General features: G+C 32.2%; 1 protein-coding gene across 5 annotated transcripts in view; it reads right to left on the bottom strand.

Annotated features, from left to right (window-relative positions):
• LOC126884592 (GATOR complex protein Iml1) overlaps positions 1–17375 on the bottom strand; it is a 196087-nt gene that overhangs the window by 164774 nt on the left and 13938 nt on the right. For all 5 annotated transcript variants that reach the window (XM_050650584.1, XM_050650586.1, XM_050650587.1 and 2 more), the window contains exons 4-6: positions 16002–16189; positions 15751–15947; positions 10495–10775 (exon numbers count right to left, since the gene is read on the bottom strand). In XM_050650584.1, coding sequence (XP_050506541.1) covers positions 10495–10775; positions 15751–15947; positions 16002–16189 — 666 coding nt within the window. The remainder of the gene's footprint in view (positions 1–10494; positions 10776–15750; positions 15948–16001; positions 16190–17375) is intronic.

Raw genomic sequence — 17375 nt, 5'->3', positions numbered from 1 at the left:
AAAAATATTTCGCCACGGTAGAGATTGTAATTCCTCATAGAATACGGTCTGATTTATCGCCTTAAATTTTCTTACAGTCTTATAAACAATTTCTTTCTTTTTAATCTCTATATTTATATTAGATATCAACAACTCGTGGTCACTAAAATCAACACATTCCACGACAACATCAAGAATTGTTCTTCGTTTTGTAGTTAAAATATAATCAATTAGGGTTGCCGTACTAGATGTAATTCTAGTCGGCTGATCTATGACTTGATGTAACCCCATTGTTTCAAAAAAATCACAGACAACTCTATTATCAGGGCAATCAGTATTTAACAAATTAACATTGAAGTCACCAGTACAATAAAATGTTTCAATCAACGGCAAAACATCAGATAGAATATTCTCAAACTCGTCAAAAAAATGTCGGACATTAAATTTAGGTGGTTTGTATACAACACAGAATCCATACGATTTATTACTTACGAACAATTCCAAGCAAAGGTGTTCAATACTGTTATTATTTGTTTGTAGAACTTTATATTTAATTTGAGATCTAACATAGAATGCCACACCTCCCCCATTTCCATTTCTATCCCTTCTTATCACATTATACCCATCTATACCTATATCCTTGTCGGTAATGAAATTTGTAAGCCAAGTTTCACTAACTGCTAGTACATCAAATTTTTTTAAGAGAACACAGTTTTTGAATTCAATAAAATGTGCAGTCAGTGATCTTACATTAATATGACCAAAAGTAATCATAATATAAAAAGAAGAATTTATTTATATCTAATTTAATATGAGAATAATAATTATATCGCACTAATAGGTAGAGGCATAATATTTAAATTTGTAGAACTGTACATTTATTTTTACAATAATAAATAAACAGAAACAAGTAATTAATGGGAAAACAAACAAAAAAAAACTAGGACTCTACGTAAAGTTTGTGTTTTTGATTGTCAAAAATGGCACATAGTTGGCCCCACAGCTCAACTTTTTGTTAATAGCAAGAAATCAACTAATAAATTTTTTTACTCACTGGTTAAATTATGATTTAGTCTCCCATATCCAAACTCGTGATTTGTTTCTTTTCACCACCGACACTTGCAAAAATTTGGCCTTTCCACGACCAACAGCACTTATAGCCAAACTTGTCACACGCGTATTTATAAAGAGCTTGATTTTCTCTTGTGAGGAGTTCCATCATAACAAGTCCACTGCCTTTCAATTTTGTTTTATTTGTGAACACTAGATCACGCTTCCACTTGTTTATAAACATAACTGCCGTTGGTCGAGGTTTCCTTTGACTGACAGCTCGTTCTTGTTTTTTGCCAATTCGATAGCAAAAATTAATATCGTTTTCGGATATTTGTATGTTTAATTTATTACTAATGATTTTTGCTACCTGTTGATGTAGTTGTTCTTCACTCTCTGGAATATTGTTAAACACAATACCGTTTAGCAAGTAGTTCTGATGTTGATATTCCATCCATTTTTTAGAGGAATTAGACGTGTCTCTTAGTTTTTCTATCTCGCTTTTGATACTGTTAAGGGATCTATTAAAATTATCTTCCAGCATTTTAATTCTTTCTAAGATATTCTTACTACTGGAATTGGGTTTGGAACTCTCATCCATATTTTGTTCTCCTATAAGCGATTTTAGTTCCTCAATGCCACCTTTCACGTCAGATTCTAGTCGTTTAACCTGACTTTCAAGTTGCTGTTGCTCCTTCTGTTGTTGACGGGTTTTTCTTATATTTTCGGTCATAATTACTTGATGAAGACCAAATATCATAAATTTTAACTATTAACAAATATTAACCACTACTTTTCACAATTATATACAGGAGCCAACCTAGCACAACCTACACTTACAGCGCCATCTTGAAATAGCGGAGCAAACCTTTTTGAGAATTCAAATAGTGGAACAGACCTTTGTGACAATTCAAATAATGGAACAGACCTTTGTGACATTTCAAATTATGTAAACAAACAACTCAAACAAGTAGTAGTTTCTAATGTTAGTGAAAATATGGACGCTAGTGATACTTTTAACTCCGAACTTGGTCAACTTACAGTTTCTAAAAATGTGAAGAAAAATGAAAAAGTAGACTCTGACTCAAAAATAAACCTCGAAGGACGCAGAATAGTTGATATTCAATATTTTTTAGATTCCCTGATTTTAATATCAAACCATGCGCCTCACTTTGGATGTTCTCTTCAAAATTTAAAGGTAACAAAAGAAACAAGATTTGGATTAGCATGTAAAATAACATTTAAATGTAATATGTGTCCTTCTACTGAGACTGTGACAACAGTTGAAGATTTCGAAGAAATCAATAAAAGTGCTGTGTTTGGCATTACTAACGTTGGGTCAGGATATACACATTTAAATGAATTCAATTCTTCTTTAAATATACCAACATTATCCTCTAAAACATATAACAAGATACAGGATAACTTATCGGACCTTTGGGAAGAAGCGGCCCTAGAAGAAATGGCAAAAGCTGCCAACGAAGAAAAAAGATTAGCAATAGAATGCGGCGAACTAAGTAAAGACGGTATCCCTTTAGTTACAGTCGTTTGTGATGGTGTTTGGACTAAAAGGTCATACAGAATGAACTATAATTCATTTAGTGGGGCTGCTGCAATTGTGGGTTTCAAAACAAAAAAAGTACTATTTTTAACAGTGAGAAATAAATTTTGCATCATCTGCAAAAAATATTCCACTGATACACCACAACATAATTGTTACAAAAATTGGAACGGTCCTCAAGTGCTATGGAAGCTAACATTATTGCTGAAGGATTTATTAAGAGTATTGAAATGTATGGATTAATTTTTAATAAAATGGTTGCCGATGGAGATAGCAGCTGCTATGATGCTATATTGCAAAAGGATCCATATAAAAATTTTGATATTTCTGTTCAGAAGGTGGAGTGCCGAAATCACTTGCTGAGAAATTATCTCAGAAAAATAAGAGGCCTGACTCAACAAAAGGATTCTGGGCCTTTGCAACTCCGAAAAGAAGTGAAGGTAAGATTGTTTTTTTCTTAACTTTCAAGTTATATTTTTTTTTGTAAAGGGCTTTCAGGACATTTTTGATTACAGAAAATAAGCATTTGTCGGTCTTGTGACATGTAAGATTTAGGATACTTAACCTTTTAGTCAGCTTTTGACTTATAACGACCTTTCTTTTAAACACCCTACATTTAGAATTCACAGACATTCTGTTCAATAAGTTATATCACAAATATTTTCTTTATTTATTCAGTTATTTCGGTTACGTTTACGTACCTTCTAACTTTGTTTTTCAAAATCAGATGTGTTTGTGTTCTATCAATTTGACAACTAATAGCTACCTAATGTGTAAACATTGTATACAGGGTGTTTGGTAAAGAATGGGCCATAGCTTAACCTCAGGTTCCTGAGGTTAAAATAGGCCGATTTAAGCTAACTTACCTTAGTACAAAATTTATAATAACCGAGATACAGGGTGTCAAAGTTAAACTTTTTTTTTATTTATTATTGAATATTTCCTGACAGGCATGAGATATCAACACGAAATTTGGTATGTGGGGGTTTTTTGGGACGAGAAAACTAAATTCCCTACCAAAAATTATGTGTTTCCCAGAGGGCGTTACATAAGCTTTTCAACACTAATTTATTACGTTCAATTTTTTTATCCCTCACTCTGTATAATTTTGACATTAAAATTTTTATTCTCCTATTAGTTTTACTTAAAAAAGATATACTTCTTTTATCTCCCTAAACTCAACCGTTTTCGAGATAAACGCATTTTAAATCTGCGATACACCATCATTTTTAGCATAATATCATTCTAGTTACCCCCGAAAAATAACTTAAAACTTAAATTTCTTTAAATGAAATTTGCGATGCAATCACATTAATTTGAGAACTGGCACAATTTTTATAGTTTTAAGTTATTTTTCGGGTGTAACTACAATGATATTATGCTAAAAATGATGGTGTATCGCAGATTTAAAATGCATTTATCTCGAAAACCGTTGAGTTTAGGGAGATGAAAGTATACATTTTTTAAGTAAAACTAATAGAAGAATAAAAATTTTAATGTCAAAATTATACAGAGTGAGGGATAAAAAAAATTTAACGTAATAAATGAGTGTTGAAAGGCGTATGTGGCGCCCTCTGGGCAATACATAATTTTTGGTACTGAATTTAGTTTTCTCGACCCAACAAACCCCCATATACCAAATTTCATGTTGTTATCTCATACCTGTCAGGAAATATTCAATAATAAATAAAAAAAAATTTAACTTTGACACCCTGTATCTCGGTTATTATAAACTTTGTACTAAGGTAAGTTAGCTTAAATCAGCCTATTTTAACCTCAGAAACCTGAGGTTAAGCTATGGCCCATTCTTTACCAAACACCCTTTATAATGTATTTTATTTCAATTTTTAGTATGAAATTATAAATCAACAGTATGAATGTTGTTCTGATGCTATTTTCTTGTGGCATTTTTACAATTTTAACTATTTATAATGGGAAATAAGCCACAATATTACTAAAAAATGATTTTTTATTAACGTTTCGACGCCCAAATCGGGTGCCGATTTATGAAATTATAAATAAATCAATTACCTACGTTACACGTCCATGAAGTGATAATTAAAGTAGGTACTCGTTTAGATGTTCTGGACTCGGCTCCTTGATCGCACGCATATAAGATCTACTCGTATCAGTTCGCATATAAGATCAATTAATGAAAACCACAATTGGTATTATCAAATTCAAGGTCAATTGCATGTTACAAAAATGGATTTTTGCTACCTTTGCGTTTGGACTCCAAAAGGAATAAAAATAGAAAAGAATCCAAGAAACCAGGTATTCTGGACCCAAAAAATGGAAGAAAAAATAAAAATATTTTATTTGGAGTATGTTTTGCCTGAAATTGTTGACAGCAGGGTTAACAGGGGAATGGCAATTAGAGATAAAGATAATATTAAATAAAGTGTTATTTTTACTGAATGATTTTTTATTTTTATACCCAAGATGGTCAAAAGGGACATGTAAGTCGTTTTTTCTAATTTTGAATTTTTAGGACATAAAAACACAAAACTTTAAAAGAGTGTGATTTTCTAAATTCTGTCTTATTGATAGTACCTAATAATTAAAAAAAATAACTTTGTCTTGCCAGTACATATTGGTACGTCCTGTATATTTCAAAATAATTCAACTTTTATCTCTGACTGTTAAGATGACAGAGATTTTAAATTTTGTCATAGATAGGTTACTGTGTATATTTTTCCTGTAAGATTTTTTATAAAAGGCAATAATCCGAAACAATATCTCAATATACAATCATTTAAGAGGGGGATTTACCTTGTAAATATCAGTATTTGAAACGCTTTCGTAGTCCCCCACTTTTAAAACTTATTTTTAACTTTGGGATGACGAAAAAAATATGTAATGTAGGTAAAAGCCCAATCTGTGTTCCTATGGAGAGATTTTTTAAAAATTTTATTTAGTTTTTTCTAAAAAAATTGGTAAAATGTCGGTTTTTTACCCATTTTTCTCAATTTTTTTTAAGGAAACCTAAATAAAATTTTTAAAAACTCTCTCCACAGGAACACAGAATGAACTTTTACCTACATTACATAATTTTTTCGTGATCCTAAAATTAAAAATAAGCTTTAAAACTGCGGGACTACGAACTCTTTGCAATCCAATATTTTGCTTCTATAAAGTGGCTCCGCCGATTGAAAAGTACATGACAAGGTAATCCTTATTTCCTTATTATTGCAGACTGTGCAAAATAAGTCTTTAAACTTATTTCAAAGATTTCAAATCCCCTCGTATTTATTATACTTAGAGATAAGGGAGATTATTTTATTGTATGAAACGTAATTTATAGTATTTACGCTCCGCCTATCAGTAGCAAAATATCTACCTCCGCCTTTACCGAATCCCCGCAGGTCTTGCTCTTGATAAGGTAAATCCCCCACTTAAAAGTCTTACAACTCTTAATAGTGTCTTCTAAACTTACGTTCAAATCAGTAACCAATCTGTAATCAATTACTTTCAACTAGATTACATTGGTTTAGACTAGGCTAAACTAGTTTATGCTGATATAAAAACATACACTTCAGGATAAACTAGTTTGGCCTAAAGTGTGCGTTTTTATATCAGGAAAAACTAGTTTGGCCTAGGATAAACTAAATTGGACTATGCGCGATAGGATAAACTAGTTTGGCCTAGGCCATACTAGTTTATCCTAACGCGCTTAGGACAAACTAGTTTGGCCTAGGCCAAACTAGTTTGTCCTGAAATCGGGTTTGGCCGGTAACATATACATACAGTTATTGGCTCCGTGCGTCTCCCCTCTACTTACAGTCACGTGACACGCTGTCAGATTTTGTAAGGACGTTTTAACATTGAGTCTTATGGGATTATTTTGTTAAACTTGAATATTTCATTTTGTAGTGATAATAACCGAAAAAAATTGTTAGAATTCATTAGTTATTAATTTATACTGTAATTTATAGTGCAACAAAAATATTTTCTTTTGCGTTAATAAAGATTTATTGACATAAACTGCGATAGTGAGGTTATGTATACAAAATCGAACTGATAATCAATATTGGAAAGTGAAGAATTTATATCAGATTAAGTGCGTTTTTATTTTCTGTTTATATTAATACATAATATCACTAGCGTGACACGGCATTTTTTTTAAATGTCTCATTTAAACATACACAAAGCGTCCTTATAAAATTTCAAAAATCCGCCACCATGAGCAGGTCGGTCGATTTTGCTTTGACACTTTGTTAACGCTCGGGGCGAATATTGTACTCCTTTAGATTTACGTCACTAAAACTGCAGCTAACTTCGGGTCTATTTACTTTTTTACGTTTCTGCGAAATCCATGATTTTTGCACTTTGTTTGATCTAAATATGGTATTTAGAATTGTTACATTAAATTTATGATTATTAAAATGAATTGCATTAATGCACAAACTTGAATTTTCAACTTTATCGGAGAGAAAATGTTGAAAAATAGTTTCCATTAGTGTAAGTAAACAATGTTTTAAAATAATTTTTAATTATAAGCATATTTTATGCATATTAATTTTCGATATTATCAAAAATAGAGATATTCTTAAGCAAGGAGCACATTTTTTACACACTTCCTATACAACTGATAAAATTTGACATCTGATGGGATATTTTAAATATCTTCTTCCTTAAGGGCCGGTACTTTCTGTCCCGATTAGAGGAATTTTGTAATTTTGCCTTACAAAATTTCTCTAACCGGGGTTTAATCGGGACAGAAGGTACTGACCCTTAGACTTCTACCAATATTTCAAAATCAAAAGTAGCCAAATCAATCCAGTCCTTCTAAGTTTAAAATAAAAGATAATATAAAAAAATAAGAATCAGAAAAAAATGGAGGGTATCAGATAAAACTGGAGGGTGCCAGAAAAAATTTAGCGAATCAGAAAAAAATGGATTGTGTCAGAAAAAACTAGGAGATGCGATAAAATAGGAGGATGTCACGAAAAATTGAGTGCAGTGACTGTAGAAGGCAATTGATTGTATTCCCCGTCGCATGTCGACGGGCAAAATCACTAGTTCACAGAAGCGAATCTGACTTTCGTTTCTGTATTTGACCTTGTGCACCACTTATAGAATAGAACTTGATCACAGAATAACTAACCACACAGAAGCGAAACTCAGGCCGAAAACGGTAACACAATTTTCACGCTCATGCGTCACGTAACTGGTGCAACCTCACTTTTGTGACTGACAGTGACAGTTGTTTTTAGTTAAATTTTATATTTATATATGTTTTATTTTATAGTTTATTTATATTTTATAGTTTATTTATATTTTATAGTTTATTTATATTTTATAGTTAAATTTCATATTTAATTAATAACTACTTGTCAAAAATATCACATCATTTGGAATGGTCTATTCCTTAGAACATCAAGTTCTATTCTATAACTGGTGCACAAGGTCAAATATTTCGGTCCCCATAAAATCAATGGAAACGACAGTAAGATTCGCTTCTGTGTGGTTAGTTATTCTGTGACTTGATGTTCTAAGGAATAGACCATTCCAAATAACGTAATATTTTTGACAAGTAGCTATTAATTAAACATGAAATATAAAATTTAACTATAAAATATAAATAAAATATAAAATAAAACATATACAAATATAAAATTTAACTACATGGTGATTGATTAGTGGGGTAAAGCTCAATAGATCCGCTATAGTAATAGATAGCAATAAAAGTTAATAACAAAAATTTTAGCCACCTTTAAACTTCACAATACAAAATTAGTTAGAATGTTACAGGGTGTTCGATAACAGAGTGACAGACCAAACTTATGTTTTTTTAAATGGAACACCCTGTATTTTATTTTATATTCGAAATCTTCTTAACTTCTCCATTACAAAAATATAAAGGTTTGTTATGTTATACAGGGTATTTACAAAGTTATAACCAATTTTGTATGAAAATCGTAACAAGTTCAACGCCCTGTATAAATAAAAATAGGTAAAACAGCAATTAATGAATGCCTTTTTTTATTTATTGTCAAAATTTTCAAGAATTATTGACATTGCTAATTTTCTTTATATCATATACAGGGTGAGTCAAAACACAAGTACATTATTTTCTCAGTAATGTTAAATGAAACACCCTGTATTTTATATCATTATTGAAAAGTAACATTACCGTACTTTAATTTTTATGTAACATTCCCTATGTCCAAATTTATTAGTTTTCGAGATATTTTCAATTTTCAGAGCAAATTATTTTGGGTGTCTAAATTTATCTAAATTTTAAGTAAGCCATGACTGAATTGACAATAGGGGCTTTTCATTCACAGTCATTTGTTTCGAGCTTCTGTCATCTGTCGTCTAATATTAAGATATCTACGTCATACGTCTTTGGTTTGTATCATTGGTAATACCAATTACGTATGACGTAGATATATTAATATTAGACGACAGATGACAGAAGCTCGAAACAAATGACAATCGATGAAAATCCTTATTGACTATTACTGATAATCAATCCGGTAACCAATGTAACAATGTAGCAAATAAAGAAATAAAAATAATTTATTAGTAATACATTTTACAAAAAAAAAACACAACCACCACATGCAACATTTTTGAAACAATTAAAAACTACTTTTTTATGTAAATGTAACAAATAAAGAAAGAAAATTAGTAATTAATTTTACAAAGAAACACACAAACACAAAATACAACATTTTGTGAAGACAATTAAACACTACTTTTGTATGTAAATGGAACAATGTAACAAATAAAGAAAGAAAAATAATTTATCAGTAATACATTTTGCAAAAAAACATGTTTGAAAAAATTAGAAGCTACTTTTAATAAAATATTTTTAATATTTAATTACATAAGGTGTTCAAAATTACCTCTTAACACATTTATGCACGCCTAAAAACGATCATTGAATGAGCTACTTACTCTACGAAGCATTTGTAATGTAACACATCGAAATACACTTTATATTTTATTTCTCATCTCATCCCTTGTTGTTAGAGGTATTTTACAAACTTCATTATTAACGTAACCCCAAAAAAATCTGTCCAATTTATTAAATTCTGGTGATTTGGGTGGCCACGCTACTGATCCATTGAAAAATGAAAATTTCTCGAAAACTAATACATTTAGACATAGGGAATGTTATCTAAAAATTAAAGTACGGTAATGATACATTTCAATAGTGACATAAAATACAGGGTGTTCCATTTAAAATTACTGAGAAAATAATGTACTTACGTTTTGACTCACCCTGTATTTGATATAAAGAAAATTAGCAATATCAATAATTCTTGAAAATTTTGACAATACGAAAAAATATGGCATTAATAAACCATTGCTGTTTTGCTTATTTTTTTTATACAGAGAGTTGAACTTGTTACGATTTTCATATAAAATTGGTTATAACTTTGTAAATACCCTGTATAACATAACAAACCTTTATATTTCTGTGATGGAGAAGTTAACAGGATTTCGAATTTAAAATAAAATATAGAGTGTTCCATTTAAAAAAAACATAATTTTGGTCTGCCACTGTGTTATCGAACACCCTGTTGGGTGTTCGACAGGGAGTTGAACTTATGATTTTCATATAAAATTGGTTATAACTTTGTAAATACCCTGTATAATATAACAAACAACACCCGAAACGAACACCCTGTAACATTCTAACTAATTTTGTAATGTGAAGCTCAAAGGTGGCTAAAATTTTTGTTATTAACTTTTATTGCTATCTATAACTATAGGGGATCTACTGAGCTTTACCCCACTAATCAATCACCCTGTATAAACCACTGTCACTGTCAGTAGCAAAAGTGAGGTTGCACCACTTACGTGACGCATGAGCATGAAAATTATGTTACCGCTTTCGGCCTGAGTTTCGCTTCTGTGTGGTTAGTTATTCTGTGGTTTAGAATACATACCTATTCTCTGCAGAGGGATGTGCTGAGGGTAGCTGGAAAACTTTCGCATCGTAGGCATCATAATCGAAAAAGTTATTGTGAATATACTCATCTTCCGGCAACAACTTCTGCTTGGGAGACTTCTTTTTAGTGCTCCCTTCGACCAAAGTCGGTGGCAACTTTATCCTTGGAATGAAGTTTGAGTATGCGATTTTCTTGTTCGTTGAATAAAACGATAAGTTTATCCAATGTGGCATTGAATAATCGTCTGGAACATTGAGATTTGTGTCTTTGTTGTGAAACTGAAAATTAAATAATATTAACTTTTAGATGGTTAAATTATTAATATTATTCATGATAAAAATACCAAACTGATTAGATTGAACGTCAAATAGTTAGTTTGGCGCCAAAAAGAAATAAACAAATACAATAATGTGAAGTTGTAGAGTGACTTTGTCCAGGTAGGTGTAGACTTCTTTTTGATATGCAGTATTTCTTTTCCGAGCTCTATTTCTATCGACGCTTTTACCATTCTTTGATCGCTAACTGTTGAAAACTGGCTTAAGACTAACATCTTTAAAGATGTGTCTCTTGTCAATGTCATAAAATCGATCTCGGTTCTAGTTTTTCCATTCGAGCTCTGCAAAGTCCTTCTCCGAAGCTCTTTTTTGTAGAAGAAGCTTCTTCTTCTCGTAGCACTACAATCCGAGGTGGATCTTGGTTGACTGCTCAATTTGCTTCTATCTCGAACGGTTGTCCATGATAGTTGAGTCAGTGGGTAGTCCCATTGTTCTTAAATCTGACTATATGTTATCTCTCCATCGCATTCGTGGAAATACAAAAGGGCTGTTCAATTAACATCATTGAAGAAGCTGTTCATTTGGAATAGCTTTTTTACCATCAGGAAACTAAGTAAAGTTTCACTGCGCTCGTTCCTGTTTCCCAAACCAAAATTTCACAGTGATGTTTCTATTTCATCTGTCTTTCTTCTCATTTTAGCGTTGTAGTCACCACATATCATGGTAAAGTCTGTTTTTGTATCATATACAGGGTGATTGATTAGTAGGGTAAAGCTCAATAGCTCCGCTATAGTAATAGATAGCAATAAAAGTTAATAACAAAAATTTTAGCCACCTTTGAGCTTCTCAATGTTACAAAATTAGTTAGAATGTTACAGGGTGTTCGATAACACATTGGCAGACCAAACTTACGTTTTTTTAAATGAAAAACCCTATATTTTATTTTAAATTCGAAATCCTGTTAACTTCTCCATCACAAAAATATAAAGGTTTGTTATGTTATACAGGGTATTTACAAAGTTATAACCAATTTTATATGAAAATCGTAACAAGTTCAACTCCATGTATAAATAAAAATAAGCAAAACAACAATGGTTTATTAATGCCATATTTTTTAACGTATTGTCAAAATTTTCAAGAATGGTCGATATTGCTAATTTTCTTTATATCAAATACAGGGTGAGTCAAAACGCAAGTACATTATTTTCTCAGTAATTTTAAATGGAACACCCTGTATTTTATATCACTATTGAAAAGTACCATTACCGTACTTTAATTTTTAGATAACATTCCCTATGTCTAAATTTATTAGTTTTCGAGATATTTTCATTTTTCAATGGACCAGTAGCGTGGCCAGCCAAATCACCAGAATTTAATAAACTGGACTGATTTTTTTGGGGTTACGTTAATAATGAAGTTTATAAAATACCTCCAACAACAAGGGATGAGATGAAAAATAGAATACAAAGTGTATTTCGATGTGTTAATTTACAAATGCTCCGTAGAGTAAGTAGCTCATTCAATGATCGTTTTTAGGCGTACATAAATGAGTTAGGAGATAATTTTGAACACCTTATGTAATTAAATATTAAAAATATTTTATTAAAAGCAGCTTCTAATTTTTTCAGACATGTTTTTTGCAAAATGTATTACTGATAAATTATGTTTCGTTCTTTATTTGTTACATTGTTACATTTACATACACAAGTAGTGTTTAACTGTCTTCACAAAATATTGTATTTTGTGTTTGTGTGTTTTTTTTTGTAAAATTTATTACTAATTTTCTTTGTTTATTTGTTGCATTTACATAAAAAGATAGTTTTTAATTGTTTCAAAAATGTTGCATGTAGTGGTTGCGTTTTTGTTTGTAAAATGTATTACTAAAATTATTTTTATTTCTTTATTTTCTACAGTGTTACATTGATTACCGGATTGATAATCGGTAATCTTCAATTGTCAATTCAGTCATGGCTTACTTAAAATTTAGATAAATTTAAACACCTAAAATAATTTGCTCTGAAAAATGAAAATATCTCGAAAACTAATAATGGGCATAGGGAATGTTATATAAAAATTAAAGTACGTTAATGTTACTTTTCCATAATGATATAAAATACAGGGTGTTCCATTTAACATTACTGAGAAAATAATGTACTTGCGTTTTGACTCACCCTGTATTTGATATAAAGAAAATTAGCAATATCAATAATTCTTAAAAATTTTTACAATAAATAAAAAATATGGCATTAATAAATCATTGCTGTTGTGCTTATTTTTATTTATACAGGGAGTTGAACTTGTTACGATTTTCATACAAAATTGGTTATAACTTTGTAAATACCCTGTATAACATTACAAACCTTTATATTTTTGTGATGGAGAAGTTAACAGAATTTCGAATATAAAATAAAATATAGGGTGTTCCATTTAAAAAAAACATAAGTTAGGTCTGCCACTGTGTTATCGAACACCCTGTAACATTCTAAATAATTTTGTAATGTGAAGCTCAAAGGTGGCTAAAATTTTTGTTATTAACTTTTATTGCTCTCTATTACTATAGCGGAGCTATTGAGCTTTACCCTACTAATCAATCACCCTGTATGGCTAAAGTTATGTTATCGTAGAATTCTTCTATTTCACAGTACGCATGGTCACTTGTTGGGGCATATACTTGCACGATTTTCAAAGTATATCTTTCTTCTTCTTCTTCAGATGCAAATCCACTAATGGATGTTAGCGATCACATTTTCCATTAACTCTTTGCTTCTTGCAATATGTATCAGAGATTGTATGTCGTTAATCCCTTTCCATTACCTTACGTTTCGGAACCAGGACATTTTCTTGCGTCCCATTTCTCTCTTGCCTTCAATTTTTCCCTCGATTATAAGTTGGAGGAACTTTTATTTTCCAAAAGACTAAGTTTTCAATCTAATGGCATACAAAACAACATAATGCTACTCTACATGTTCTGCTACATCCCACTAGACTGAAAACAATGGGAACCTTCTCTGGCTACACCTCCGAGGCTTCTACAATTTGCAAGCCATAACGGATGCTGAGACTAAGGAAGATGAGGGAATTTTACAATTTATAATTCACGTCCCATCTGCTCAGCGCGGTAATGGTTCCCTTCGTACTCTAATCCAAACAGAGAGTGCAGCAAGCACCTCTACCGGTTTCGAAACTCATTAGTCTCTCATCAGAAGGCACATATGCTGCTCTCTCTGATCCAACCAAAACAAACCTCGGCATGCATTCACGGATTGCAACGAACGAAATGGCATAGATGCCCTAAATGCTTAGCATATATGCTTTTACTGCTAGAAAAAGACTAAGTTTTCGATCTAATGGCATATAAAACAACATAATGTTACTCTACATCACACCAGATTGAAAACAATGGGAACCTTCTCTTTCGTTTTGCAACGAAATTGAAAATGGTTTTTCATTTTTAATTTACATATTTACTCTGATTGGAGTACGAAGGGAACCACTCTCGTTGGAACTTTACCACGCTGAGCAGATGGGACGTGAATTATAAATTGTAAAATTCCCTCATCTTCCTTAGTCTCAGCATCCGCTATGGCTTGCAAATTGTAGAAGCCTCGGAGGTGTAATCAGAGAAGGTTCCCATTGTTTTCAGTCTGGTGGGATGTAGAGTAACATTATGTTGTTTTATATGCCATTAGATTAAAAACTTAGTCTTTTGCTAGCAGTTGCCGCTAGGGCATCTATGCCATTTCGTTCGTTGCAATCCGTGAATGAATGCCGAGGTTTGATTTGGTTGGATCAGAGAGAGCAGCATATGTGCCTCCTGATGAGAGACTAATAAGTTTCGAAACCGGTAGAGGGGCTTGCTGCACTCTCTGATTGGACTAGAATATGATGCGGCTGTATTTTCGTTTTGCAACGAAATTGAAAATGGTTATTCATTTTTATTTTTCATTTCGCATGATGTGGCCCAGATACGCCGTTTTCCTTGATGATTTCGAAAAGTTATCGTTCTTGGTTGATTCTTTTAAGGGCCTACTCACCGGGATAATTCATTTTGAGATAATGACATTTTCATCTTATTTTAGGGGGCATTAGGCGTGATTTTAAAACCTGCCACGCTTGTCAAGACGTGTTGGCCGGTTTAGGTCAAGCGTGTAGGTGGGGATAATTTGGGAAAAGGCAGGAAAGGGTATAAGGGACTGACTCCCTCATAATAGGAAGGAGGGACGTGAGTGATTAGCATAAGAAAGGCAGGGCTGAAAGTACGATGTTGGGGCCCCTACCGGGGGGTCTGGGGGGTTTACCCTCTCCCCAGCGAAAGGGGGGGTCCGGAAAAATGTTTAATATTTAACCCCATGAAAACGCATTTTAATGCATTCCATGATTGAAGTTTCTTGTACCTACATATTGCTATTATAGTTGACCATTTCCAAAATTTAAAACAAAACAATTTTTTTAAATAATAATATTTTTACATATTTGAAACTATTTATTTGAAACCAACAAAGTCAGAATAGCCGTGTTAGTGTCCAACATCCGTAACGGATAGGCACCATGAGAAGAAGAAGATACATATAGGTAATTATCGTCTATCCGTACACTAATAACAAAATAAAGATGGAAACTAGGAGCAAGCAAGAATCAGCAAGTTTTGAACAATTGTTTCAAATGATGAAATCACAACAAGAAGAGAATGAATTATGAACAGAAAGACAAGAAAAGGCTTTATAGAAACAAACAATTCAAAAATGCAAGCAACGAAAGAAGAAAATAAAGAACCAGATAATAGTAAAGGACCAAATCAAGATAAACCAGACTGCTGAGAAGATACAGAAAACTGAAAAGAAGGAAGGAAAATTCTAGAATTTCCGGTTGTCCCAATGGTAGTTACGGCCCTGAAGAAAGGGTCACCAAGCTCGGTAGCAGCCTACCCTCTATCGGGATCATAAAAAATGTTACTACCCTATTAAAAAATATTACTTACTTTCAAAAGTGGAACTGCGTGCAAAGGCTGTTCCCCAACACACACCAAATCGCTATTGACACCATTATCTATGATCCTTTGTTTCGTAATATTCGTCAATTCTCTATCCACTTCAAATACACCCACACCAGGCGTGATAACAACACTTAGTTGGCCGGTTCTATCAAAACTACGATCCAAGTAATATTTTTCAAAAACTAAAAAAGCAAATAATTTCATTTCCGTATTAAAAGTAACTGATTAGATTTTACCATTTAAAGACATGTTTAAAACTTCTAAAAAATTTCCTTGTGAAGCAGTGCTGTTTGTCGCCGCAGGTATTGAAACTCCAGGTCTTGAATGGTATTCTAGAACAGTTTTCAAGTAATTTTGGAATATTCTTCTCAGCTGCACTAACACTGAACTCCAATCATCATATCTTTCATTTTGAACTGCAACTCTAAAATACACTTAATATGAGGACAGTGCATTTAACATAGTTTGCTATTACAGAGTTTTTTATACTCTAAAAACGGTCAAAAATCAATGTTTTTTTAATAATCTTTTGCAGGTAATTAAGCCACATAGAAGCTTCCAAATTTATCCAGGAAATATTTTTAATACAAAAAAAACACTATAGCCCGTCCCAAACCATTTTTTCAGTGCGTCACAGATTATCGAATTCTCTCTAACGCATTACAGTTGGAAGTGACAGAAAAAAACGTACCTATGTGATTATTATACATTGAACTTAGAAAACTATGTATTCCTTTACGGGTATTTGCATATTAAAACGGATTTCTGCTTATAGATTAAGCGATTACAATACTCTAAATAGATAACCTGTCAATGAGGCGAGTAAAGATAATTTGACACAAAAATAATCGATCATATGGTAAAATGACAATTGTAAATTCTAGGTTAGAAATTTGTCAACGACGTAAATATAAATATTTTATGTCATTGGTATATTCGGGCATTGTATAGTGAAATTTGAGATTATATTTATTTAATGTTCGACTGGTATATTATTTGACAAATAATGACATGATTTCGAAGTCAGTTAAGTATGATATAATGCGTTATTTTGAAAAATAACGCCCTAGGGCAGGGGTTCCCAACCGGTGATACGCGTACCACTGGTGGTACGCGAGAAGATTTCAGGTGGTACGCGTCACATGTGTGAATCAAGCGATTACGCTGGACCTCTGTCTGCGAATGTGTCAGTGCAGTTGTTGTGCTTCCATATTAATCTATGAAGCAGTTTTTGGTGAACCCTGGAACTTCAAAGGATAGAGTTAAAAAACATACCGCAGGCCAATTGGAAATACCACGAAAACTACTTACAGTGTGGTTTTATAATGAAGTGTGGCAAAAAAAATAGTGACAACCCTATTCCTCAATGGGTTGCTTGTTTTGAAACGCTTTCGAACCAAAGCATGAAGCCTTCTATGCTGATACGTCACCAACACACAAAGCACTCTGATGCGGTTGGTAAGCTGATCGATTTTTTTAAAGAGAATCTTCTTTTTTTGTATAATATATTATAGAATCTTATATTATAGAATTGCAAAGGATGGAAAGCCTCACACAATCGGTGAGACCCTTTTACTACTGGCCGCTGTAGAAATGGCCCAAACCGTGTT

This window comes from Diabrotica virgifera, chromosome 5 (genome assembly GCF_917563875.1).
Source record: "Diabrotica virgifera virgifera chromosome 5, PGI_DIABVI_V3a".
NCBI lineage: Eukaryota > Metazoa > Arthropoda > Insecta > Coleoptera > Chrysomelidae > Diabrotica > Diabrotica virgifera.
This window is presented reverse-complemented; position numbering and strand designations above follow the sequence as displayed.